This window comes from Parathielavia appendiculata (assembly GCF_033297405.1).
Source record: "Parathielavia appendiculata strain CBS 731.68 unplaced genomic scaffold N657scaffold_8, whole genome shotgun sequence".
Taxonomy (NCBI): Eukaryota; Fungi; Ascomycota; class Sordariomycetes; order Sordariales; family Chaetomiaceae; genus Parathielavia; species Parathielavia appendiculata.
In genome coordinates, this window is record NW_026944227.1 from 377,945 (window position 1) to 400,031 (window position 22,087).

General features: G+C 56.7%; 8 protein-coding genes across 8 annotated transcripts; 4 read left to right on the forward strand and 4 right to left on the reverse strand.

Annotated features, from left to right (window-relative positions):
- Nucleotides 1–115: 115 nt before the first annotated feature.
- On the reverse strand, nt 116–3,097 carry N657DRAFT_574960 (uncharacterized protein; the record flags this gene model as incomplete). Its single annotated transcript, XM_062789067.1, has 5 exons — nt 116–278; nt 333–2,293; nt 2,373–2,633; nt 2,689–2,808; nt 2,861–3,097. The coding sequence occupies 5 exons, from the start codon at nt 3,095–3,097 to the stop codon at nt 116–118; spliced, it is 2,742 nt and encodes a 913-aa protein (XP_062646420.1).
- A 953-nt stretch (nt 3,098–4,050) lies between these two features.
- Nucleotides 4,051–6,148, forward strand: N657DRAFT_575338 (P-loop containing nucleoside triphosphate hydrolase protein; the record flags this gene model as incomplete). The annotated part of the gene is made up of 2 exons (XM_062789099.1): nt 4,051–4,278; nt 4,346–6,148. 2 exons carry the CDS (start codon nt 4,051–4,053, stop codon nt 6,146–6,148), a joined length of 2,031 nt encoding a protein of 676 aa, XP_062646421.1.
- Nucleotides 6,149–7,986: 1,838 nt separating this feature from the next.
- On the forward strand, nt 7,987–10,447 carry N657DRAFT_574987 (uncharacterized protein; the record flags this gene model as incomplete). The annotated part of the gene is made up of 3 exons (XM_062789071.1): nt 7,987–8,129; nt 8,189–10,141; nt 10,204–10,447. 3 exons carry the CDS (start codon nt 7,987–7,989, stop codon nt 10,445–10,447), a joined length of 2,340 nt encoding a protein of 779 aa, XP_062646422.1.
- Nucleotides 10,448–13,194: 2,747 nt separating this feature from the next.
- Nucleotides 13,195–14,038, reverse strand: N657DRAFT_656777 (uncharacterized protein; the record flags this gene model as incomplete). The annotated part of the gene is made up of 4 exons (XM_062794736.1): nt 13,195–13,249; nt 13,314–13,688; nt 13,850–13,887; nt 14,000–14,038. The coding sequence occupies 4 exons, from the start codon at nt 14,036–14,038 to the stop codon at nt 13,195–13,197; spliced, it is 507 nt and encodes a 168-aa protein (XP_062646423.1).
- Nucleotides 14,039–14,303: 265 nt separating this feature from the next.
- N657DRAFT_646371 (uncharacterized protein) lies at nt 14,304–15,683 on the forward strand. Its single transcript, XM_062793111.1, has one exon. The coding sequence runs from the start codon at nt 14,532–14,534 to the stop codon at nt 15,516–15,518; it is 987 nt and encodes a 328-aa protein (XP_062646424.1). The 5' UTR covers nt 14,304–14,531; the 3' UTR covers nt 15,519–15,683.
- A 150-nt stretch (nt 15,684–15,833) lies between these two features.
- Nucleotides 15,834–16,563, reverse strand: N657DRAFT_656779 (cytochrome c oxidase, subunit VIb; the record flags this gene model as incomplete). Its single annotated transcript, XM_062794737.1, has 4 exons — nt 15,834–15,868; nt 15,933–15,996; nt 16,114–16,226; nt 16,518–16,563. 4 exons carry the CDS (start codon nt 16,561–16,563, stop codon nt 15,834–15,836), a joined length of 258 nt encoding a protein of 85 aa, XP_062646425.1.
- A 385-nt stretch (nt 16,564–16,948) lies between these two features.
- On the forward strand, nt 16,949–17,815 carry N657DRAFT_691156 (uncharacterized protein). Its single transcript, XM_062797088.1, has 4 exons — nt 16,949–17,042; nt 17,101–17,116; nt 17,226–17,288; nt 17,351–17,815. Exons 1-4 carry the CDS (start codon nt 16,980–16,982, stop codon nt 17,488–17,490), a joined length of 282 nt encoding a protein of 93 aa, XP_062646426.1. The 5' UTR covers nt 16,949–16,979; the 3' UTR covers nt 17,491–17,815.
- N657DRAFT_646373 (RNA-binding domain-containing protein) lies at nt 17,518–18,552 on the reverse strand. Its single transcript, XM_062793112.1, has 3 exons — nt 18,511–18,552; nt 18,009–18,448; nt 17,518–17,945 (listed from the first exon to the last, which is right to left on the reverse strand). Exons 2-3 carry the CDS (start codon nt 18,333–18,335, stop codon nt 17,814–17,816), a joined length of 459 nt encoding a protein of 152 aa, XP_062646427.1. The 5' UTR covers nt 18,336–18,448; nt 18,511–18,552; the 3' UTR covers nt 17,518–17,813.
- Between the last annotated feature and the right edge of the window lie 3,535 nt (nt 18,553–22,087).

Genomic DNA, 22,087 nt, shown 5'->3' on the forward strand with positions numbered 1-22,087 from the left:
GAGAAGCGGTATATGTACTGAAGGTGTACAACAATGTCCAACGCTGAAGATATAAGCTGAAAAGTGCTTGAGTAGACCAGGCTGCTCGAAAACGAAGAATGGTGGTGTCGAAGATTCAGTCAAGTGTAATCACCTCGCTTCTCTTTGGGTGACCGGTTTCTGGCTGGTACTGGAAACCCTGGTAGGGCACGGGCAAAAGCGACTTTGAACGGGACCGGAAGACTAGGTCCCGAGTGTCGTAGAAAGGACGGTGGTCTGAATAGGTAAGAGTTTCGAGGCTGTTCACGCCGTAAGTATCCATGCTTGCGGGAATGCTGGAGCTCATTCATTACCTTGGACGCGGCTGGACAAATTCAATCCCCACCACACGTTCTTGCCTTGGGTACCCGTCTGCCGGCCGTCCAACATCCGGCCCATTCTCATCCGGAAACACAGGCACCTCAGCCCTTCCTACAACTCGCTCTACCGGCTGGCTTGGCGCGAGAGGATTGCCGGTGTTGTATCGCACAAGGCCATCATATGGCTGTTGTGTTACCTGCTGCTGTGGAGCCGTCGATCGCAAATTGTAACTCCCTGCGCGAGTGGCCGTTGGCCGCGGCTCATGCTGCCTGGGGAACTTGTTGGAAACGCGCACGATTTCCACAAAATCGTCCTGCAACGTTTCAATGCGTTGGTCAATCCTCGAACCAGGCTGTGGCCTGTGCCGCTCTTGCACCCAGCCAGGGCCCACCTGACGGGCATCGAGCCATCTTGGCGAAGGTCGGCGGTGCTCCGACGGCACATACGGAGAATCCGTCCGCGGCTGTCTGGGGGGTGATGGATAGTCCTGGATGATGATAGGACGTACTTCCGACCTAAGGAGAGCGCCGTCGTGTCCGACCCAAACCGGCCGACTCGCGGACCTGAGGCTCGCATTATCGTGGGATGCAACGCCATCCTGCCATGCCGATGAACGCCGCAGCCCTAACCCGCCAGGAGCAGCTGTGACAGCATTAACTCCCGGTACTGTGACGGGCTCGGGGTTGAGCAGGATAAAAGGCTCCGAGCGTTGGCCAGGCGTCCAAGGAATCCGGCTTGGTTCCGGACGAGAGGGAAGTCTAATAAACCCTTCGTCTGCATAGGCCGGGCGCGATTCATGCGCAAATGGCATGCTGCCAGCCGCTCCCGTTGCACCTCGATTGTGCGCCGTCACCTGGATCAGACTCTCTACACCGTGGGAAAGCCCAAACTCGGGTTGACGATATGAAACGGGGAGCCGCGGCTGAAAATTGGACAAATCAGGGGATGCAGGCTCAATGGACTGAAGGAGATAGTCCTTGAGATCCTCTTGACCCTGGTGCCTTACCCGCTCAACTTCTGGAGCAAACTGGCCGGGCCGTGGCCTAACTACGGGTCTGACTCCATTGTTGGGCGTATTCTCCAGGACGCGGCCAGATTGCGGCATGTGATAGGTGGCCCCTGGGACAGGCAGTTTGAGATTTTCTGCTCGGCTTCCCCGCTCATGAGACGTACCTACAGAAGACAAGGAACTGTCATAGGAGCACGCGGCATAGTACGACGGTTGGGCTGGGCTGCGAGCCTCCTTAAGTCCAGGGCCCGGACGACTGGGCTCGCCGTTTTGCAAGCGCTGTGGTCCATGAGGTTGAGACCCGCCCTTGGTCGCAGGGCCACTGGATTGCACCGACCCGCCGTCCCCAAGCCGTTGCCGTTCCACAGCCTGATGCCAGGCTTGGTCTCGGGCGGCCTGGTAGCGCTGGAAGCCTCGCTGTGCCCACTTGGCTGCCTTCTTGTCCTTGTTTGAAACCTTCTTGACCTTTTGGGGTGCATGATTCGCTTTGGGAACCCTCTCGCCCCGCGGCTTGTTAGTAACTGATGCGGTCGTGGATGAATTGTTGGGTGGCACCGTTGCTAGGGTTGGCCCGTCGTCCCGCATGAGGCGGTCCACGGGACTCTCCTCTGTAGATGAGGCGACGGAGGAGTCGTCTTCACCGTCATCCTCATTGTCGTCGTCGGACTCGTCGCTCTCAGAGTCTGAGATGACAATAACCTCACAGAGAATCTCATCGAGCTGATCACGTCCAGTCTCCTCATCTCCTCGCCACTTGACTAGGAAATCGAGGCAGAGCGATTCAACAGCCTTTCTCGCATTGACGTAAGTCGTTTCCCGGAGCAGCTGATCGTATCGTGTGTGGGTATGTCGGATGTGGGCAAGGACCGCCAATTGCACACGGCGCGAAAGGGGCACATCGGGTGCGAGGCCCACGGGTGGACCATCCTTGCCGTTTGCCCTCGACTGTAGCTTCGGGGTGAGATTATGTACTCGTCTGGACCACTGGGATCACCCAGCCTGCGGGATTCACTCGTGCTCTTACCTTGTTGAAAGCGTGTTCAATGATCATCTGGCGATCGGTGTTGGGGATCCGGGGAAACAGGTCCCTAATTGCCGCGTCTGCCTGCTTGTTGATTTCTTCTTGTTTCTCCGGGATGGGCTCGGGCAGGCCTGGTGCTCCACGGATAGGCTCGAGCTGGTCATCCCCAAGCATTGCGCGTGCTTGCTCCACGATTGTCTGACGGATGTGATGGCCAACGCGATTCAGCTGAGAACTGAGTCTCTTGGAGAGCCCGTGAGCCGACTAACGGAAGAGGTGTCAGAAGCCAGGACAGCAACAGCGTGTATTGTCGACAAACCGTGACGATGAATATCATCGCATCTTGCTCGCGGGAGAGCTCTTTGCATGCCGTTGTTAGGGCCGGGTTTCCGATGGGAACAAACTCAAAACCCGGCGGCGGCTCTTTCTTTTCGGTGAACTGTGAAGGGTCAGTGGACCAGGCACTTGACGGAAAGACGCAAACCCATTACCTCGAACTCGAGTTTCTTCTTCTTGTCCTTATTCTCAATGAACTCGAACCACGACTTATGCTTGCTGCTGATGCGTGGTTTCTCGGGCCTTGCAACCAAGCCCGGAGGTACGGGCGCTGTCCAATCTATCACATTTCCTCTGTGATCGATGAGATTGCCCCTGCGGTCTCTCTTGTGCCGTTTCTTGGCATGGTCTCCAGCGCCCACTCCCGGGACGTTTCTCTTTTCTCTTCCCATGTTGGCTGATGATCATAAGTGTACCATAATGGGACAAATGCGCATGAAGAGGCTATGCCAAAGTCCGGGTCAGACACGAGGGCAGCCGTAGCCGGACGAACTGTCCGGCTACTCGGCGATGCCTGGTGTGGTCAAGCACAAATTTCTCACCCTCTGAAATGGCAATTAGGCCGAGTTCTTGCTCTGGCTGATGGAGCCGAGATAAGCTGTTTTGGGGGGTGGGGGGAGGGGGGAGGGAAGGAAAACAGAAAAAGGAAGGGAAACGTCCAAATAATCGGCCCCGCAAGGCTGTAGCTGACTGAAGTCTCGCCAGGTAATAGGTCACAAGCGGTGCCCCGAGTTCTGTTTCCCGATCGCAGTACGGAAGTGATGCGCGGGTAAGAGCTTGAAGCGGCGCGAGATTAAAGGACCTAAACGGCAGTGTGTTGTTTTCAGGATGCAAACTTCCAGCGCACTGGAGTCGGTCACAATAACTCGGACCCAAAGGTTGTGATTCTTGGTCCCGTCCAGGAAAGTGCAGGTGACCGGCGTGTCCTGAGGTGTCTTTTCGATGGTCAGAGTTGAAGCGTTCCAGGCTGTGGCTGAAGCCTAAGGCATCAACAGCTCCGCCACAAATCAATCGACGATTCCCGATGGCGTCACTTTCAAACTCGCACAGACTGCTACTTTAGCACACGAGTGGCAGCTTTCTGGCAACTGGCTGCCAACTGCCCAGAACGCCATTCACATTCATCAGTTGATTGTAATTTGCAGACTACACAGCAATCGGGGCACAAGGATCCCTAAACAGATGCGCGGTTCAGAAAGCGGCAAATCGGGCTTCTTAGGTATCATTTCGAGCTTATGCCTTTCTGTGGTAGTTGTATACTAACGGCAGCTGGGGGCATATAACGTGGCTGATGGTGCTACCGTGATCGCAATCCTCCACGACATAAATCTGAAGGCTGCTCAGCATGTCTGGTTCAGACTTCGACCTTGGCGCAGCATTCATCCCCGCTCTCCACAAACCAGCTCCTCTCCTGCCGATTGCCAAGCATCGCGAGTCGCTGCTGTACCTCGTCGAGACGTATCCAGTCACGATTGTTGTGGGCCAGACAGGCTCTGGCAAGAGCACCCAGATTCCCCAATATCTCGAGCATGTTGGATGGTGCGCTGACGGCAAGGTCATTGGCGTTACCCAGGTGCGTGGGCATGATAGTGGCGGCAGAATATCGAGCGTAGTGCTAATGTGAGTTCCTTGTTCGTTAGCCTCGTCGTGTCGCTGCCACCACAGTAGCCATCAGGGTCGCCGAGGAATTTGGCGGCGAGATTGGCAAAGAGGTCGGATACTCGATCCGGTTTGAAGATGTCACTTCTGAGAGCACCCGCATCAAGTTCCTTACCGATGGTCTGCTCATACGAGAGGCGCTCGTGGACCCCCTGCTCTCTCGTTACTCGGTGATCATTGTCGATGAAGCTCACGAGAGGTCCATCAGTTCTGACATCCTGCTGGGCCTGCTTAAAAAGATCCGCAGGAAGAGGCCAGATCTGAGAATCATTATCAGTAGTGCAACACTCCAAGCTGAAGATTTCCGCAACTTCTTCTCAGATGCCAGGGAAGACGCAACCTCAGATGCCAAGCAAGACAGCAAAGGGGACGTCGCAACCATTATTAGCTTGGAGGGGAGGACCTACCCGATAGACATCCTCTACCTCGAGTCCCCGGCTGAGGATTATCTTGAAAAAGCGGTCTCGACAGTTCTCGACATCCATACAAATGAACCCAAGGGTGACATTCTTGTCTTCCTCGCCGGGAGAGAGGAAATCGACCAAGCGGTCCAAGCCGTCTCAGAACGCTCAGTTCAGCTCCCGCCAGGGTCACAATCCATCCTTCCGCTGCCGCTGTATGCGGGCTTACCGGCGGAGCAGCAGATGTACGTGTTTGAGGAGGCACCAGAGAACTACCGGAAGGTCATCTTCTCGACCAACATCTCGGAGGCATCAGTGACAATAGACGGCATCGTCTATGTAATTGACTCTGGTTTCGTCAAGCTCCGGGCGTACAACCCAAAGACCGGGATTGAGAGTTTGACAGTGACGCCTGTCTCCAAAGCATCCGCAGCCCAGCGCGCAGGGCGAGCAGGCAGGACAAAACCCGGCAAATGTTTTCGGCTTTACACCGAAGAAGCCTACCAATCTCTCCCCGACGCCAACGTGCCCGAGATACAACGCTCCAATCTCGCGCCGTTCATCCTCCAACTCAAGGCGCTGGGAATAGATAATGTTCTAAGGTTCGACTTTCTTACGCCGCCTCCGGCAGAGCTGATGATCAGGGCGCTTGAGCTGCTCTACTCGCTCGGGGCGCTGGATGAGTATGCCAAGCTCACAAGGCCGTTAGGACTGAGAATGGCTGAGCTGGCAGTCGAGCCGATGATGGCCAAAACGCTGCTGTCGGCGCCGTCCTTTGGTTGCCTGAGCGAGATTCTGACAATAGCCGCCATGACGAGTCTTGGAGGCAATATCTGGGTCCAACATGAAGGCGAGAAGAAAAAAACGGAAAGCGCAAAGAGGAAATTCGCCGCCGAAGAAGGTGACCATCTCACCCTTCTGAACGTCTACCAAGCGTTTATTACCAAGGGCCGCAAGGAATCCCGTTTCTGTCACGATAACCTGCTCAACTTCAAGGCAATGACACGCGCAGTCAGCATCCGAAACCAGCTGAAGCGATACCTCGAACGATTCGGGCTCAACGTAGACGAGTCGCTAGCAGCACACTCGACTGCGGCAGCCGGCGGTAACAACAACAACAAAGCCGAACAAATTCGGCGATGCCTGACGGCAGGTTACTTTGCTCACGCCGCGAGGATGCAGCCGGACGGCACGTTTCGCAACGTCTCCGGCACGACTGTCCTCCACGCGCATCCAAGCTCTATCATGTTCAACCGCAAGGCGGACTGGGTCATTTTCCACGAGGTCATGGAGACGGGCACCAAGACGTTCATACGGGATATCACCCGGATTGAGAAGTCGTGGTTGGTGGAGTATGCGCCGGAGTTCTACAAGACCGGGTGATGAAGGTCGCCCGGGCGCCACGGAACAGCGGTTGGAACTAGTCGATGAGGGCAAATCCACACTGGACGGACGGCGGGACGCTGCTGTTGGTCTGGATGATTGCGGCTGATTTCCCATCTCTCGGGCGATAAACTCGCGGCAGAAGTAGGCAGTGAGACCTCATGGCGAAGAGCCTAGCAATTAGGGTTTGGTGTCGGCCAAGAGACCCCAACACCAACATTTCCGCCTAGACAACAAGTCCAAGGCTGACCCAGGTTTAGCAGGTGTCACGACCGGCGCATGATGCAGGCTATCCGTACATGGTTTGAAAATAGAGTTTTGCCTGCAACTGAGCGATTGTTTTGTACCCTATGCTGTGTGACACACGGTTCTCTTCCAAGATTTTGTGCATCGAGAGCATTTTTCTTGCCCGCGCAGATCAACCACTCGGGACTTTCTGTCATCTTGAACATTGAACGGGAGATCAGACGGAACCCCAAACAATTGACCGGGACGGGCCGCTGAAACATCACAGCAACCTGACTTCCTGTCTCATCTCGGCAGAAGTACTTTTGGGTACCGATATATGGGCACTGGATAGAAGGAAGACTTTGCAACTTACAAGTTCCCGGTGGTGAAGCTGCCACAAATCATCAAGTTGGTCAGAAGCTTCCTTCTCTGGCAGGCGAAATTAGCGCCATCTGGAATCTCGGCCGTTCCTGCATCTGACCCTGGATCTGCGTCGTCGGGGCCGCAGCTTCTGACTGGTCACACCGCTGCACCGGTGGACAGCGCCCGCGGAGGTGGATCCAACGAAAACCGGGCCGCTCAACCATGATTGGAGGGCCTGAGCTTCCACAGAGACCCGGCGCCGTTAGAGATCCACATCTGGGCCCGCACCACTCCCCCTTTTTGATTGAGACGAGATTAGCAATTTCTATTCGTCCACTTGCCCGGGCCCAAGAGACGACGATAGAGCGGTGGCGCAGAGCCCTCCCTGGTTTTGCTGGCCTCCGGTGTCTGGCAAACCCCGGCCGTGCTCCCCTTTCAACGGAGATTGAGGAGCAGCCGGAAAAGACTAGGAGGCTAGGCAGGTAACCGTCGCTTGGAACATCGGGGCCTCGCCTGCCGGCTCCCTTGGGTTTCTTCCTCCGTAACCGTAAAACCTAATCCTTAATCACCACCACCACACTCTTTTCGCTCCCTTCCGCTCTTTTGCATCCGAGTCCCGCCACTCCGGACCACCGATCACGACCCCCAGGCGAGACGGCTGCCCAACATCACATCGTCTCAAGACGTGTGATACCCTTCGCTCCTTTACCCCGTCTTGCCTGCCAGCAGGCGTGCCATTCCTTTTTCCATCAAACGACGACTTTCATCGTCACGACATTCCTTTTACCCGCATCTTTGGGGTCCTGGTGGTCAGATCCCAACGTATCCGTCCGCTCCCTATGACAAACGCGCTGCGTGGCTTTCGGGTCGATTGATTAATTACGCAATTCCTGGGGTTTGACAAGGCTCCTGGTTTCCCGGCACTCCAACTCCTCTCCCGAGCACCGTTTCCCTCAGCTCGTTTCGAATTACTGGTCCTTTCACGCTGTTTCTTGGGCTACGACTGTTACGACGACGCTCTTTCGCATACATTGAGGACGACAAGTCTCTCGGTTTTCCTCTGACCGCTACTCGAAGCACACCGTTCTCGACCCGCTGTCGTGATACCACAGAGCCTGCGTTGCGGACCAGAACTCGGGTCGTGGGGGGAAACAAGGGCACCGATAATGGAGGATAGGTTTGCTGTGGGCGCCTACGCAATGGGCCCTCGAATCCCGCTCGTCAGGGCGAGGGACACAGCGGACACAATGACACCAACAGTTGGGCTCAAGATTCCGTCTCGGATCGTGGCTGCACGTGCTGCGACCACAACTGCGTGTATCGATAAAAACTTCTGCGAGAAGCCCGTCGGTGGATCTTCAACGACCCTTGCCATCATTCTGGGAGTATGGTAAGTGTACCGAGTCGCTGTAGCTGACTCGCGCCTTGAGAGCTTACATGTGTGCCTAGCGTCCCAATCGTCGTGGCCTTGAGCATTCTCTTCTACCTTCACCGGAGGAATGTCAAGAAACAGCGTCTGGAAGACCTCAATGACCCCCACAAGTCGCTGGATTTTGGTCTGGAAGACGGCGGCACTGCCAAAGGTTCACGCAAGAGCTTGATCAGCAGGGAGAAGGACGGCCAGTCGCGGTATAACCGCCAACAGATGTCGATGGATATGAATCTATCCAGCCCCTACCTTCTTCCCCCCGAGATTCAGCAGTCCCGAGAGTCTCTCAACTCCCTGGCCAAAACGCTGCACCAGAACGAGGACCCATACAGACCAGTCACACAGTACGCTGGAAGTGAGGTTGGCTCGATCCGCTCGTTCCCGAGGGGACATGAAGCCGCCTCCATATACAGTCGTCGGTCAAGCAGCCGCGCAGATGTTCCCCCACCTCTGCGATCTCCTGGTCCGTACAGTTCTCCTTCACGGCAGAACTCGGGTTCGAAGTCCCCAATTCAGCTTCCTGAGCCAAGTCACAGGAGACCGGAGCCGCCCATGCCAGAGCTCGATTCTACACCAGCAAGCGCCACTCCTGCCGGTCACCTGCCTCCCATCGGAACTGCCATTTCCGACCCGCCCCGGGACCAGGACGAGAGCCTAGCCCTCAAAACGATCCAACAGCCGCCCGCTGTAGCGCAAAAGTCGCTGCCGTCTCCTTCGCAGCCAAGCCCGGCCGATTCTGGAGTTGCCGTGGACTACGAAGATATTGATAACCCGTTCGAGAAGCCTGCAGTGCAAGTGGTTGAGGCTCCCAGCGAGCCAGCCACCGTGGGTCTCGGGTTCAGCGCTCATGCAGAGCTGCAGCGGGCTTCCATTCAGTCAACATCCTCGTATGGGGACAGCCGACCTACGAGCCTTGCACAGAACACGGCCCAGCCCAGCTTAGCCACGGCGCCAATCATCGAGGAGCCAGAGCCCCTGAACTACTATGACTTTGACTTCGCTGATATGCCGGAAATGCCTCGCGATCAGCGCTCGCCCTCTCCCGCAAACGGCGCTGGACACCTCGACGTGGACGAGCCAAGGGGCCGGAGTATGCAGAGGACCTCGCAGCTGTTTGAGCAGCAAAACACATCCCGCCAGAGCGGCTTGGGTGTCCCTCAGCAGGACAACCGCCGTCTCTCGGTTGGCTTCCGGCCCCTGCCACCCGACGAGATTATGGAGTCGGAGGACCCTGAGTACCGAGCGAATCGCATCCGTTCGTTCTACAAGGAGTACTTTGACGAGACGAGGCCTGAAGATAGGCCGCCTATGCCGTCGATTCCGCAGCATCATCAATACCAGCAGCGTCAGCATCCGCAGCACCAGCACCACCAAAGCAACACAAGCTACTATGAGGACTACGATGCGAATTACGCTGCGGATGCCCCTTATTTCGATCCTGCAAGCAACTCGTTTGTCATGCCTTACGCGGAGCCCGTGTCTCGCCGGGCCATGACGCCCCCCCCGTCAGGACAAAGGTTCCCAGGTCCGAGAGGGCCACCGCGTGCATACCACGGATCTCAGGCGGGCATGAGGTTCCCGCCGAACATGCGTGGTCCTCCTCGGCCGGGCTCGTCGGTGTCTAACCAGCACGGCCATCACTCCCGCCCTGGATCATCGGCCTCAGGTCCTTATGGGCGGCCGCGTGCCGGCTCAGCCATGTCCGGCAGCCGCTCTGGAAGCCGATTCGGCGGCCCCCGGAAGCCCATACCCCCTCCTGCCGATCTCCCTACGCTGCCCACCCCATCCAAGCTCAAGGACGATTCCTTCGCCCTCCTTAACGCCGCCGACTTTGCTCCGCCCGAGACGTTCGCAGAGCGTGCCCGCGGCCGATCTCAGAGCCCTGTTGGCGAGCGTCGTCCTTACCAGATGAAGGTGCCTGCCCACTCGCCGTTGGTCAACGCCTATGATGAGCTTGCCGCTCTTCCCAGCCCGTAAGATGCTCCTCAGCCCGTGTCCCATCAGTTTTGCAGAGTATTCCTGACGCTCGAAATAGGCATCTCCTCCGCAAGTCGGGCACTTTCACCGGCCTCGACTTTGCTCCGCCACGCAAGTTCGCCGATGCCGACTCCCGCAGCGATGCAGGCTCGATCCGCAGCAACCGCAGCGGCCTCTCGGCGGTGCACGCTCAGGCCATCCGCTCTGGCGCCGGACGTGTCAGCAGGCTCCCCGGCGACCAGGTCTTCACCCAAGCAGCCATGTCCAAGACGCTGAAGCCGCAGTGGGGAATGCGTGATTAACGATTGCCGTTTTGCCATCTTCCTGTATTTTGATCACGATCGTTCGAAACCGGTTGGCTGGCCGGCCGCCTTCACGTGTCTTTTTTATCCACGGCCACCCTTCAGGGTCTCTCAGTTGCCATTCAATCGGTGTCTCGTCACGTCACGTCAAGAATCCTTACAGCATAGCATGTATCGGGCGTCGTCGTCAACAATCGCTTTGGTTTGATTCGTCTTTTTCCTTATTGGATGCTTTCTGTCGGACCAACAAAACGAGCAGGCGACTGGGCAAGGGCATATCGTTTTGGTTTCAAAGCCTACTGGTTACATACGCGCGCCTGCCGACGTACCTAGGCATGATGACCTCCCCCTCAACATTCGGCATCCATCCCCCTATAGCCCCGCCCACAATCCTCTCGTGTGGCGTCTGTCTGTACAAACAGGGGCTTTTTCCACAAAGCACGACATGGTTTCTTGTCGACGGTTGGGTTGTCAAATCGCATTCAAATCGCATTTACACACATTGCTAGCTATTATATAGACTGGAGAGGAGAAATATGGCGGGTTGGGTTTGGGTAATGCTTATTGAATTGAGCTAAACAGGTTCGTTGCTTGCTTTGTCGTGGGGAGATACTATGTGAGCGATGGTGATCCGACGCGCGTGCTCAAGTGGACCAACATACCCTCCCCCTTTCAAACGATGGGAGACAGTCACCAAACACAATTCCGCCTCAATTAAGACTGTCTCGTTCTGGATGCTCTTGAGCGCGTCGCAAAATTGTTCAAGCCTGTTGAAGATTTTCTACGTCTTAATCTTGCCTGACTCGGGGTAGTCGACGTTTAAGCTATCCCCGTCTTATCAGTCAATGATTCTCAGGACAAGCGCAATAGAAAGGGAAAGGGATAGAACGTAGGAAACACGTGCAGTTCGGATAACAATCCAATAATCCGTAGCCCGTCTCCCAGAATCTTGGCCGGCGCCCAGCTCACTCACGGCTGCGTTGCGGAACACCCTGCGATCTGTCAGCCATATCTGGCCTTCTACCCCATTATCCCTCCAAAGTGTGACTGTTGATGAAGGGGGAAAAAGCAAAAGCTCACCGGCTAACCCTCTCCACTCTCTCCGCCGGTCGAAGAGAGGCAGCCGGCTACGAAACCCTCCGGGAGGGCTTGCTTCGCGAGAACGGAGGCGCGGGCTTGGGTCGAACTGGTGTGCCTCTCGGTACGAGACCGAGAGACTCACCACCAAATCCCTGGAAGGGTGACCACCGCCGTTGACCCTTGGGCTACTGAGCGGTGGTCGTTGAGGGTGAGGAACCGGTCCTTCTACATGTACCACACCCGCTGACGAGAGTCGCAAATTCAAGGGACAGAAGAAACACCATAACCTTGGAAAGGAGAAGGAAAGAAGAAGGAATCGCGAGAGGACGAGCTCTCAAACTACCAACGGCCCGCCCTTCCGACCAAGTGAATTCCTCAGAACCAGCACCGAGCCTGACCCGTCGACGTCGATTCGCGAGCCGCAAGGACAGTCGGCCCGGCGCCAAAGTTCAGCACGCTTGACCTCAAGCGCGGAGGATTTTGCCTGGTCGATGGGAGGAGTGAGTTTACCGACTTGGAGAGTGCAAAAGCTTCGTTCAGCGGCATGGAAGCACATACCACCTGCCTCCACGTTGACGAGGACATTCTCATCTGGCAACTAGGAAAAGACATGTTGACTAAGGTACTTCGAATCACCTAGGGTTGTTGTGTCTGGAGTGACAGATCAGTTGGTGAGAGCAGCGACGTGACACAGCCAGAATCAGCTTAAGTCTCTAAACAGACAGAGAAGAGGCAATGAGACAAAGGCTAAACATGACCAGGTCAAGGAGAAGAAACGCACCACAATGCCTCCATATCTCTGGGAAGCCATGCGGACCCGTGCTCATGTTGTTCAGGGTTAGCAAGATGAGGGATCTGGAGTGCGGTCAAGGGGAGTCACTCTGGCTTGAACAATATGACAGCAATAGAGTTAACGCAGTCCAAGAGCACATGAGTGACGCCTTGGATTGGAATGTTGTACGGAACAACGACCAGAACAACAAGAACTCAGGGCTTGGAGGAATCGGGCCGCAAGCGACAAGATTCGAGCTCAAGCCTCTCAGGTAGCCATATTTGGAGCGCAACCCGCCGTCCCAGATAGGAAGTCGTCCAGTTGGGCCAGTATTTGTTCGGAGCTCCATTCATTCGCGCCACCTGCCTTCTTCATGACAATCGGTTCAAATGTCACAAGTCGCCCTCTGTTTCCCCGAGTTGAAGAACTGTTTTGCCTTGGAATGTTTTGCGCCTCCCAAGGACGCCCAGTCGCTGACTGGATTGGAGGAGTTGAGAGAATGCACGGTAGAAACTCGCGGCGGGGCTCACCGGTGTCGCCACCTCTCGATTTCACTGCTTCCTGCCACCGGCCGAATGCCTTCAGCTGAACGATAACAAGCTCTCCTCAGAATCTCCGTAAACTCATCAATTCCAGCGACAGGCCCGTCGCCTGCAGCACCACGAGCAACCGAGTGAGAGCAAAATCGTATTGACCGCAAATGATGACCCTGAATGCAGAAGTTTTCCGAATGATCTCTAACCACCAACTCCACGCGCAAGCCACCTTCACGGTCCTGGCGAGTAGGTGCATTGCTGGTCGACCCATTTACTCTGTGACGTAGAGTACATGCCGTGCCATGCCGATATGCCATTGCTGGCAACCCAAGAGATAGTGAGATTATCCGCCGTCCGCTTTACGAGGGAGGGGCATCACCACGGCCGCCACGGCCACGACCGAAGCCGCCACGGCTGTCGAAGTCCCAGCGTTAGCAAGAATCGGCCCAAAGGGCACCGAGATTACAAGCCAACTTACAACTGAGGAGCAAAGTCGCTCGGCGCACCGCCCTCCTTGCCCTCACCAGCATCCCGGCGCCGGTAGCCGCCCTCCCTGTCACCACGGTCACCACGGTCACCACGGCCACGGCCACCAAACCTCCGCTCACCGCGCTCCTCGCCCAGCATGCCACGGGGAGGGGCGTGCGACCGCTGCTGCTTGATGTGGGTAGCCGGAACAATCTCGGCGGGGAGGTGCAGCCACTCGCGGAGGTAGTCGAGACCCTCAGGGGTGAGGGTATAGTAGTAGTATTGCCAGGAGAACTGGGTCTTGACGTAGCCGCGAGAGGTCAGGGACTGGCAGGCCTTGATGACATAGAGGTTGCGGATGCCGGTCTCGTGGGTCGTCTCATAACTGCAACAGTAACGAATTAGCATTCGCGGCTTCTTTTTTTCGAGGACCAATGTTCGGCCGCCGGGGTTGGTTCTCGCGTATCGTGACTGAAATGCAGCACATCATTCGAAGGGACAATCGAAGGCATCGCTTGTTTGATGGGTTTCGGGAGGTGGACCTACTTCTTCGCGGCGACCATGACACCCTCACGGAAGAGGTACTGTCTCAAGAAGTTAGCTACAGCTGCCAAAGGAGTATACATCCCCCAAGTCCTCCAAAGGTTCCCCAATCTTTGCGTCTTCGCACAAGAATACTCTCAGAGATCGTCATACCTCGTGGATCGCCTTGCGATCAGCCTTGGGGATAAGCATCTTGGCGGCTTGACCGGTGTCGACACAATTGGTGATCTTCCAGGTTGCTCTGGGGAGGTGTCGGCGTGGTGAGGCGGGCTCTTCAAAATTCAAGGTGGCAGCGATTTGTGGGCTCGCGCGCCAAAATTCCGATATGCTAGTAGGGCTCGGGATTTGCGGGGCGCACCGCCACAGGTTTGTCTTGGTAGATGAAAACTCTTGGCGCGGCTGAAAGTGTTATGGCTGGGGGACCCGCTTTCAGCCATGCACTCCTCCACCTCTTGAACCTGCAGCAAGCGTTCATCAGTTGCGACAACCAAACCGCTTCACAACAACGGAGTAACACGCGAAATCTAGCACAGTTCCAGCCGACTTCTCACAACGCCTTGGCAATTACACATTACTGATTGGTGCTCCGTTGACCAATATATCCGCCGGCGTTTGAATCGCCATCAGCACCCATCGCCAGTTGACTCAATCTTCCACCTGGTCGCTTGGCTGCGCAATGATCAACATGGCACCAAGCAAGATCAACGTCCTCATCACGACCTTTGCCGGCACTGGCCTGCCTTCGACACTTTCTCTCGCTCTACCGCCAACAACTCCGATCTCGGCTCTTTTCGACGAGCTCGACAGTCGCCTCCCAAAATCCGCTACCAGCTCCTCCGCCCGCCTCCTCCTCTCAACTCTCTCCAGCCGTCCCATCACCCTCAACTCGGCCCTCCCCATCTTCTCCCTCCTTTCCACCGTCAACACAGACCTCTCTGATGGTGAAAATGGTCTTGAAGAATCCGCCGACTTCCTCCCCTTGCGCCTCTCCGTCCCACTGCCAGGCGGCAAAGGCGGCTTCGGCTCGCAGCTCCGCGCGGCGGGCGGGCGCATGTCGAAGCGCAACAAAAAAAACTCGACAGCCGAGGAAAACGGCTCGTCGCGCAACCTCGACGGCCGCCGGCTGCGCACCGTCACCGAGGCCAAGGCGCTCGCCGAGTACCTGGCCATCAAGCCCGAGATGGAGCGCAAGGAAAAAGAGAGGCGGCGGCAGCGGTGGCAGCAGATTGTTGAGATGACGGAGCGGCGGCAGGAGGAGATTAAGTATGGCTCCAAGAAGGTCGGGCTGGACGGGAAGTGGGTCGAGGATAAGGAGGTGGTTGGTGAGAGGACCAGGGAGGCGGTGCTGGAGGCCATGCGGAAGGGGTCCTATCGGGATAATTTGGCTGGGGAGCTGGCCGGGGGGAGCGGGTCGTCGGCTGAAGAGGAAGATGGGGAGGACGAAGTGATGCAGGACGGGGAGGAGAAAAGCGGTGGTGGGTCGAAGGCTACTACTCCGCCTTCAGAGCCGGAGCCCGAACCCAAGTGGAAGGGGAAGGAGAAGGAGGTGGGGAATGGAAATGGGAACGGGAATGGGAATGGGACAGCGCGGAAGTTTTTGGGGTTCGATGAGGACGACGAGTTCATGAGCTCAGATGATGACGAGAGCGAAGGTGAAGGATCAGAGCCGTGAAGGATGGTTATCTCAACAAGCCGTTCTATTCAAGAGGGCCAATGCTTGGAGCGAATTTTTGTCTTTTGGCTGCAGCGTTGGGATGGCGTTTCGGGGTGCTCGGACAAATTACAGCAATTAATGATACCAACCACTTCACACATGCAACACGAAACGCATTGTATTGGCCTTCTCTCCTGCGCTACTGCTGTCATTGCATAAGCGTACACCGCCGAGCACCCTAATCTATGTGCATTCCCCTTACTGCCGCCAGTCTAGTGTTAACAGGGTCCGGGGCGCATTCCCGACGCCAACTATTCCGTCTCAAACATTCCATTACTGATCCAGCTTGACCGGGAAGTTGCCAGCCTCTGTTGGCCTGTCAGTACACTTTGCTCCCTCCAGTGCTTGAAAGGAATCGAGAGATCATCGTACCTCGCTGTGCATCCCACCGCTCATACCAACCGCTGGGGCACAGGGACCGGTAGGCGAGCCAAAACTGCCAAAAGTAACCCGGTGTTTAGCATCCGCATTTCAAGAAAGACACCTGTCTCTTCGCAGGGGCTTCAACAGCCTTTACCAGGTCAACAGCTGGCTAGGACGGGGGCGGGCTAACCTGGCGGCAGGGGGCAAAGTCCTCGCCCTTGGCGAGAATGCACTTGTGGTAGTCGACGTAGTTCTGCCAGCAGTGCTTGGTCTGGTTGGTGTTCGGGAAGCGGGCGTCGACACCTAAGAATGGAAAATGTCGTCAGATCGTGTCCCATGCGTCATCTCGGCCCATGGTCTCTCCTCTTGCCCTCCCCTCAAATCCGGCCCTCTGCCCTTCCTCCTCTTCTTCCCCAATTCGTCTCGCAGAAAACCAATTCAACTTCAAAGGCGGGCATGTGCAAGGTAAAATTCGTGGTGCGTGCATACCAGCTGCCGAAGGCGTTAGTGATACGTTTCTTCGTCATCAAGTCCGCATCAGGCCATGTTTTCTGCCGAGGGAATTTGCGGGCTGGGGGAGCTTCGCAATCGTACCTGTGACGAACTTGAAGGGCTTGGTAACGCGCTCGTCGTCGGACATGTTGGGCGGATCTTGAGGCTCGCGAAGAGAGGAGGCAGCTTCGGTGGGTTGGCCCGGAGTGAATGCAATTGCGTCGTCGTCGGGAATGGTCAGAGCTCGGGAGAGTTGAGGTCGGGTCGACGGGTAGGCAGTTTCGGCTCGCAGCACACAGCATTGAATGCGCAAAGTGGGCCATCTGAAGACGGCGGATGATTGGTTGGTGGCCTGAGCTTGGCTGGTGGACTGATCTCACTGGCCAAATCTCGCTGCTTGTGGGGGGCAACAGCTCCAAGGAACTTGAACCGAGCTCCTCTCGCCGTCGCTCGCCAGATCATCATCTCGAACTTCCCGAGGCTTTCCCAGAACACCCGAACAGGCTGTTGCGCAACCACAACCGTTTCCTTCAGAGGAACCTCTCCGCTCAGATCTTACACGAGATGTTTGCCACGCGGTCTCTGCGAATGTTCCGCCCCACGGCTCGCATGATGCGGCCGATTCCGGTAAGCCAGTGCTCGATGCGCCAGTTTTAAGTACTGCATCAGGACTGACCCAGCGCAGAAGGAGGAGCAGAGTGGTACGTGAAGCCAACGAGCGACGGCGACACCGATCAAACTCTTGATGACTTCAAATCTGGCGGAAGTTGTGGGGTATGGAGGCTGATACGAAACCCCGTCGATTCACAGCGCACACTGTCTCGCAGCGTCTCCGCCGTCTCAAGCAGATTCCGCCCGAGCTGATTCCCCTCGGTGAGCCGCCAAAATGCGCCCTCTGCTATTCTTTGTGGCCTGACAATCATGGAAAAATGCAGGTGTTGTCGTTGCTTTCGCCGTCACCGCTGCCGCTTACTCGTGCACCCGCCACCTGATCGTCGACAAGAACATCCGTCTTAAGAGGCAAAACCGTGCCGCGGATGCCGCTGCCCATGGCCACGCAGAGGAGCACCACTAAGGAAGGGTAGCCATGTGTTGGGTGTGGTGGAATTGGGCTCTTTAGACTTGGATGGTCGAGGGACTGTACAAGAATGGCGGGTCGGAATGATCGGAAGGAGTAAGGGCGTGTTTACCCCAGTTTGTGTCTCAGTACCTGTCCAAAGGCGTGTGAACAGACGCCCATCTCCTTGATTAACAGAACGATGCCTGAAGCTGCCCTAACGCCGTAGCTATGCAATTTCTTTGGTATCATCAACTTCCTTTCCCACCCTTGCACTCGACTCGGGAAGAGCCCTGCCCGCGAGACGTCTTTCTTCGTTGAACAAACCGAAGACAATCCCTTCATTCCGGCTTCGGCCCAGCAACATCCAGCCCTTCTAGCCCCTGCATTGGGTCTTCAGGCCTCGCGTTCTGCGCCTGGACCGCAGCCAACCTATCTTCCTCGTTAACCGCATGCTCAGCTAACCAACCTTCCTACAGTTCACCCACAGTTAGCATGACTTTACTCAAGAAACAAGAAAATGAGAATAACCGTACCTGCTCCCAAACAGCTGTCTTCCCGCCGAGCCCCTGCCCGGCGCTCTTGGGCGCCTTGGCCGCCGCCACCTTGATGACGCGCCCAAAGAGCTCGGCCTGGTCCATGTTGTCGATGGCCTCCTTGGCGTCCTCGGCGTCCTCATACTCGACGTAGGCGAACCCGCGGTGCGGCTCGTCGGCCGCCGTGTTGGGGTTCTCGTTGCGGGGCAGCGACACGTCAGCGATCTCGCCGAAAGGGAGGAAGGCCTCTTGCAGCGTTGTGATGGTGACGGCGGGAGCCAGGCCGCCGACGTAGATTGTGGATTTCCAGCGGGTTGTGTCTGTCATTCTTTTCTCTGGTCCTCTTCTTTTTCAGTGTTCCTTGGCTTGATTTGGGGGTTGTCCACCGGGTGAGAAAGGTGTGGGGCGACGTGAGAAGAGAGTCTTGTTGCTCTGTGTTCCTGTTGCTGGGCGGTTATCTCTCCGTCTTCCTATTACTTTGTAACCACTCGTTCCAACCTACGAATATCGGCCACTGTGAAGGCGGGGGTGTACACTTCTGAAGGCCTGTCGGGGGAATGTTGAAGATGGATATCACGTGAACGTGCAGCAGCGCAGAGAGCTTTTGACCTTCAGCTGTGGAATGGGAATTGGGGATGATACCCCACCATTACTTCAACAACCACAACCCCCTAATACGTCATTTTAGAAGTCGAATCGTACGCAAAGAAGGGTAGACTATCAGGACCTACAATTTGTAAGTTATGAAGGACTAATCCAACAGCTTCTATACCACCAAAAGCGAGAGCAACCGATTCTTGTTTTTCTTCCCATCCAGAGTCGAGGTGGGGGATGCTGCAGGGTTAGGGTTCTACGTGGTGCCTGGACACCTGCCAAACTTCTCAACGATCCCCTGCTGGCGCATGCCAGGACTCAGGAGTCGAGCTGGGAGGCAATCTGGCAACAGGCCCGCACCAACGTGATTGATCGACCAAAACCATTCGCACCTTCAACCCTCTCTCCCTCGCATCTCAGCGTCTTCTCTGCCGTAGGGCCTCTGGTGGCTGAGCATTAGAATTTGGACTTCTTTGCGGTTGAAATTATTTTCCTTTTCCCAGTACAACAATATAGCAATCACAGCGACCACTGAATATCGGCACCTTCTCGGCCTCAATCCCGTCCACAGCACTCGCCGCCATGGTCCGGCTAAGAGAGATTCCGCGGACGGCGGCCTTCGCTTGGTCCTCCGGCCCAAGCCCGATTCTGGTTACTGGCACCCGGTCAGGCGCCGTTGATGCTGACTTCTCGGACGAGACCAAGCTCGAGCTTTGGGACCTCAACCTCGACGCCTCAGAGGAAGGGCTGGAGTTGCAGCCAGTAGCTAGCATTAGCACCGAGTCCAGGTTTGCTCGTTCCATTGCACTGCTGAGATTTGTGTAGTATCTGACAGGTCAAAGATTCTACGACATAGCATGGGGAGGCCCCAGCGACGAGCACCCGCGGGGCGTCGTTGCTGGCGCGATGGAGGACGGCTCGCTGCAGCTGTGGGATGCCGCGAAGCTGCTTGCCGGAGAGGACGCTCTCATGTCGCGCGATACCAAGCATACGGGGCCGATCAAGGCTCTGCAGTTCAACCCACTGCGGCCCCAAGTACTGGCCACCGCAGGTGCAAAGGGCGAGCTCTTCGTCTGGGACATCAACGACACCTCGACCGCCTTCCGCCTCGGCACCGCCGCCGCTCACGACATCGATTGTGTGGCATGGAACCGGAAAGTCTCGAATATTCTGGCGACAGGCAGCGCGGGTGGCTTCGTTACGGTGTGGGATCTAAAGACTAAGAAAGCCTCGTTGACGCTGAACAATAACCGCAAGCCCGTCAGCGCGGTTGCCTGGGACCCCACCAATTCCACCAACCTTCTGACGGCCACGTCGGATGATAACACGCCAGTCATCCTTCTCTGGAACCTCAGAAATTCGCAGGCACCCGAGAGGACTCTGCAGGGCCACGACCAGGGCGTCCTGTCGTTGTCGTGGTGCCAGCAGGATCCCGGACTGCTGATATCTTGCGGCAAGGACAATCGAACGCTGGTATGGAACCCACAGACTGGGGAGCGATACGGCGAGTTTCCCGAGGCCACCAATTGGACCTTCCTGACGCGCTTCAACCCTGGCAACCCGAACCTCACGGCTACCGCCTCCTTTGACGGGAAGATCGCCATCCAGACCTTGCAGAACACGAACCCCTCTGCGAACCCCGCCGCGCAAGCCAGCACGGATGACGATGATTTCTTCTCCAAAGCACCCACCCAGCTTCAGGGGGCATCATTCTCGCTGGCGAGGGCACCCGTCTGGTTCGAGCGCCCGGTTGGTGTTTCTTTCGGGTACGGCGGAAAACTCATCACATTCAAGAAAAACGACTCTTCGCCCGGCCAACCCAGGTCGTCAAAGATTCAAATATCCAGCTTCTCGGTCGATTCCGACATTGGTTCAGCCACGGAGAAGTTCGAGGAGGAACTTAAGAGCGGGGACATTGCCGCCATTTGTGACTTTCATGTTGCAGACGCCAAGACGGAGGAGGAGAAGGCCGACTGGGAGGTTCTGAAGGCGTTGAGTGAGTCGGATGGTCGTGTCAAAATCGTCGACTATCTGGGCTTCGCCAAAGATGAGGACGGGTCTGGCGTAACCGAGGAGGCAGAGGCGTCTGAACAGAAAGAGGAGCAGAGGGAGACTGGGCTGGTCCCACCACAACTCAACGGCGACGATGCGGCTAAGAAGCATAAGCGTGTGACGAGCATGTGGGGCGATGTCGATGAGGGCGACGACTTTTTGTCCGACCTCGCCGCTACCAAGGGCGCCAAGACCGACAACCCTTTCCAGCTGCTCGGCGAAGGCAACACGGCCGATAACCAGGTCACCAAAGCCCTTATCGTCGGCAATTTTGAAAAGGCAGTCAATATCTGTCTGGAGGAGGACAGAATCGCCGACGCCTTCGTCCTTGCCAACTGTGGCGGCAAGGACCTAGTCGACAAGGTTCAGAAGGCCTATCTTACCCAGAAAAAGGGCACCCCGAGCTACCTGCGCCTCGTCCACTCAGTTGCCAGCAAGAACTTGTGGGATGTCGTGTACAACGCCGACCTCGGTAACTGGAAGGAGACCATGGTCACTCTCTGCACATTTGCTGAGCCCTCTGAGTTCCCTGATCTTTGCGAGGCCCTCGGCGACCGCATCTACGAGTCGGGCTCGAGGAAGGATGCTTCGTTCTGCTACCTTGTCGGGTCCAAGCTTGAGAAGGTGGTGGATATTTGGATTGCCGAGCTCCAAGAAGCGGAGCAGGTTGCGCTCAAGGAGGCGACTAACGATTCCAATTTCTCGGTTCATGCCCGGTCGCTGCAGCACTTCATTGAGAAGGTCACCGTCTTCCGTCATGTCACTAAGTTTGTGGACAACGAGAAGGACCTTACTGAGGGGTGGAAGCTCGCGTCGCTGTACGACAAGTACACCGAGTACGCAGATATCGTTGCCGCCCACGGCCAATTGGCTGTCGCACAGAGATATCTGGACCTGCTCCCGAATAGCTTTCCCGCTGCCGAAGTGGCCAGGAACCGCGTCCGGCTGGCTACGCAGAAGGCTGCGCCGCAAGCCGCCCCTCGTCAGGCTGCTCCCACTTCCCGTTCGGCTTCCCGCACCGCGGCGCCTGTTGGCTACCAGCCCCCGGCAGCTATTTCCCAGGTCGGACCCAATCCCCTGAACCCATATGCACCACCCGTTCCGGCCCAGCCTGTTGGTGCCGCGGCGAATCCATACTCGCCTCCGGTCACGTCCCAATATGCGCCGTCCGGAACGTCGCCGTACTCACCAGCGGGCGGATACGCGCCTTCCCCAGCAGTTGGAGGATACGGGCCGCCGCAGACCTTCAATCAGCCCGGGCCACAGGTGCCACCTCCTCCGAAGAGCAGTGGCCCTCCGCCCAACATCAAGAAGGACGCGGGTAGCTGGAATGATGTGCCCATGGTCACGAAGCCGCCAGTCCGCAGGAACACGCCGAGTGTGGCACCTATCACTTCCCCGTTCCCGGGCCAGGCAGGCTTCCAAATTCCTCC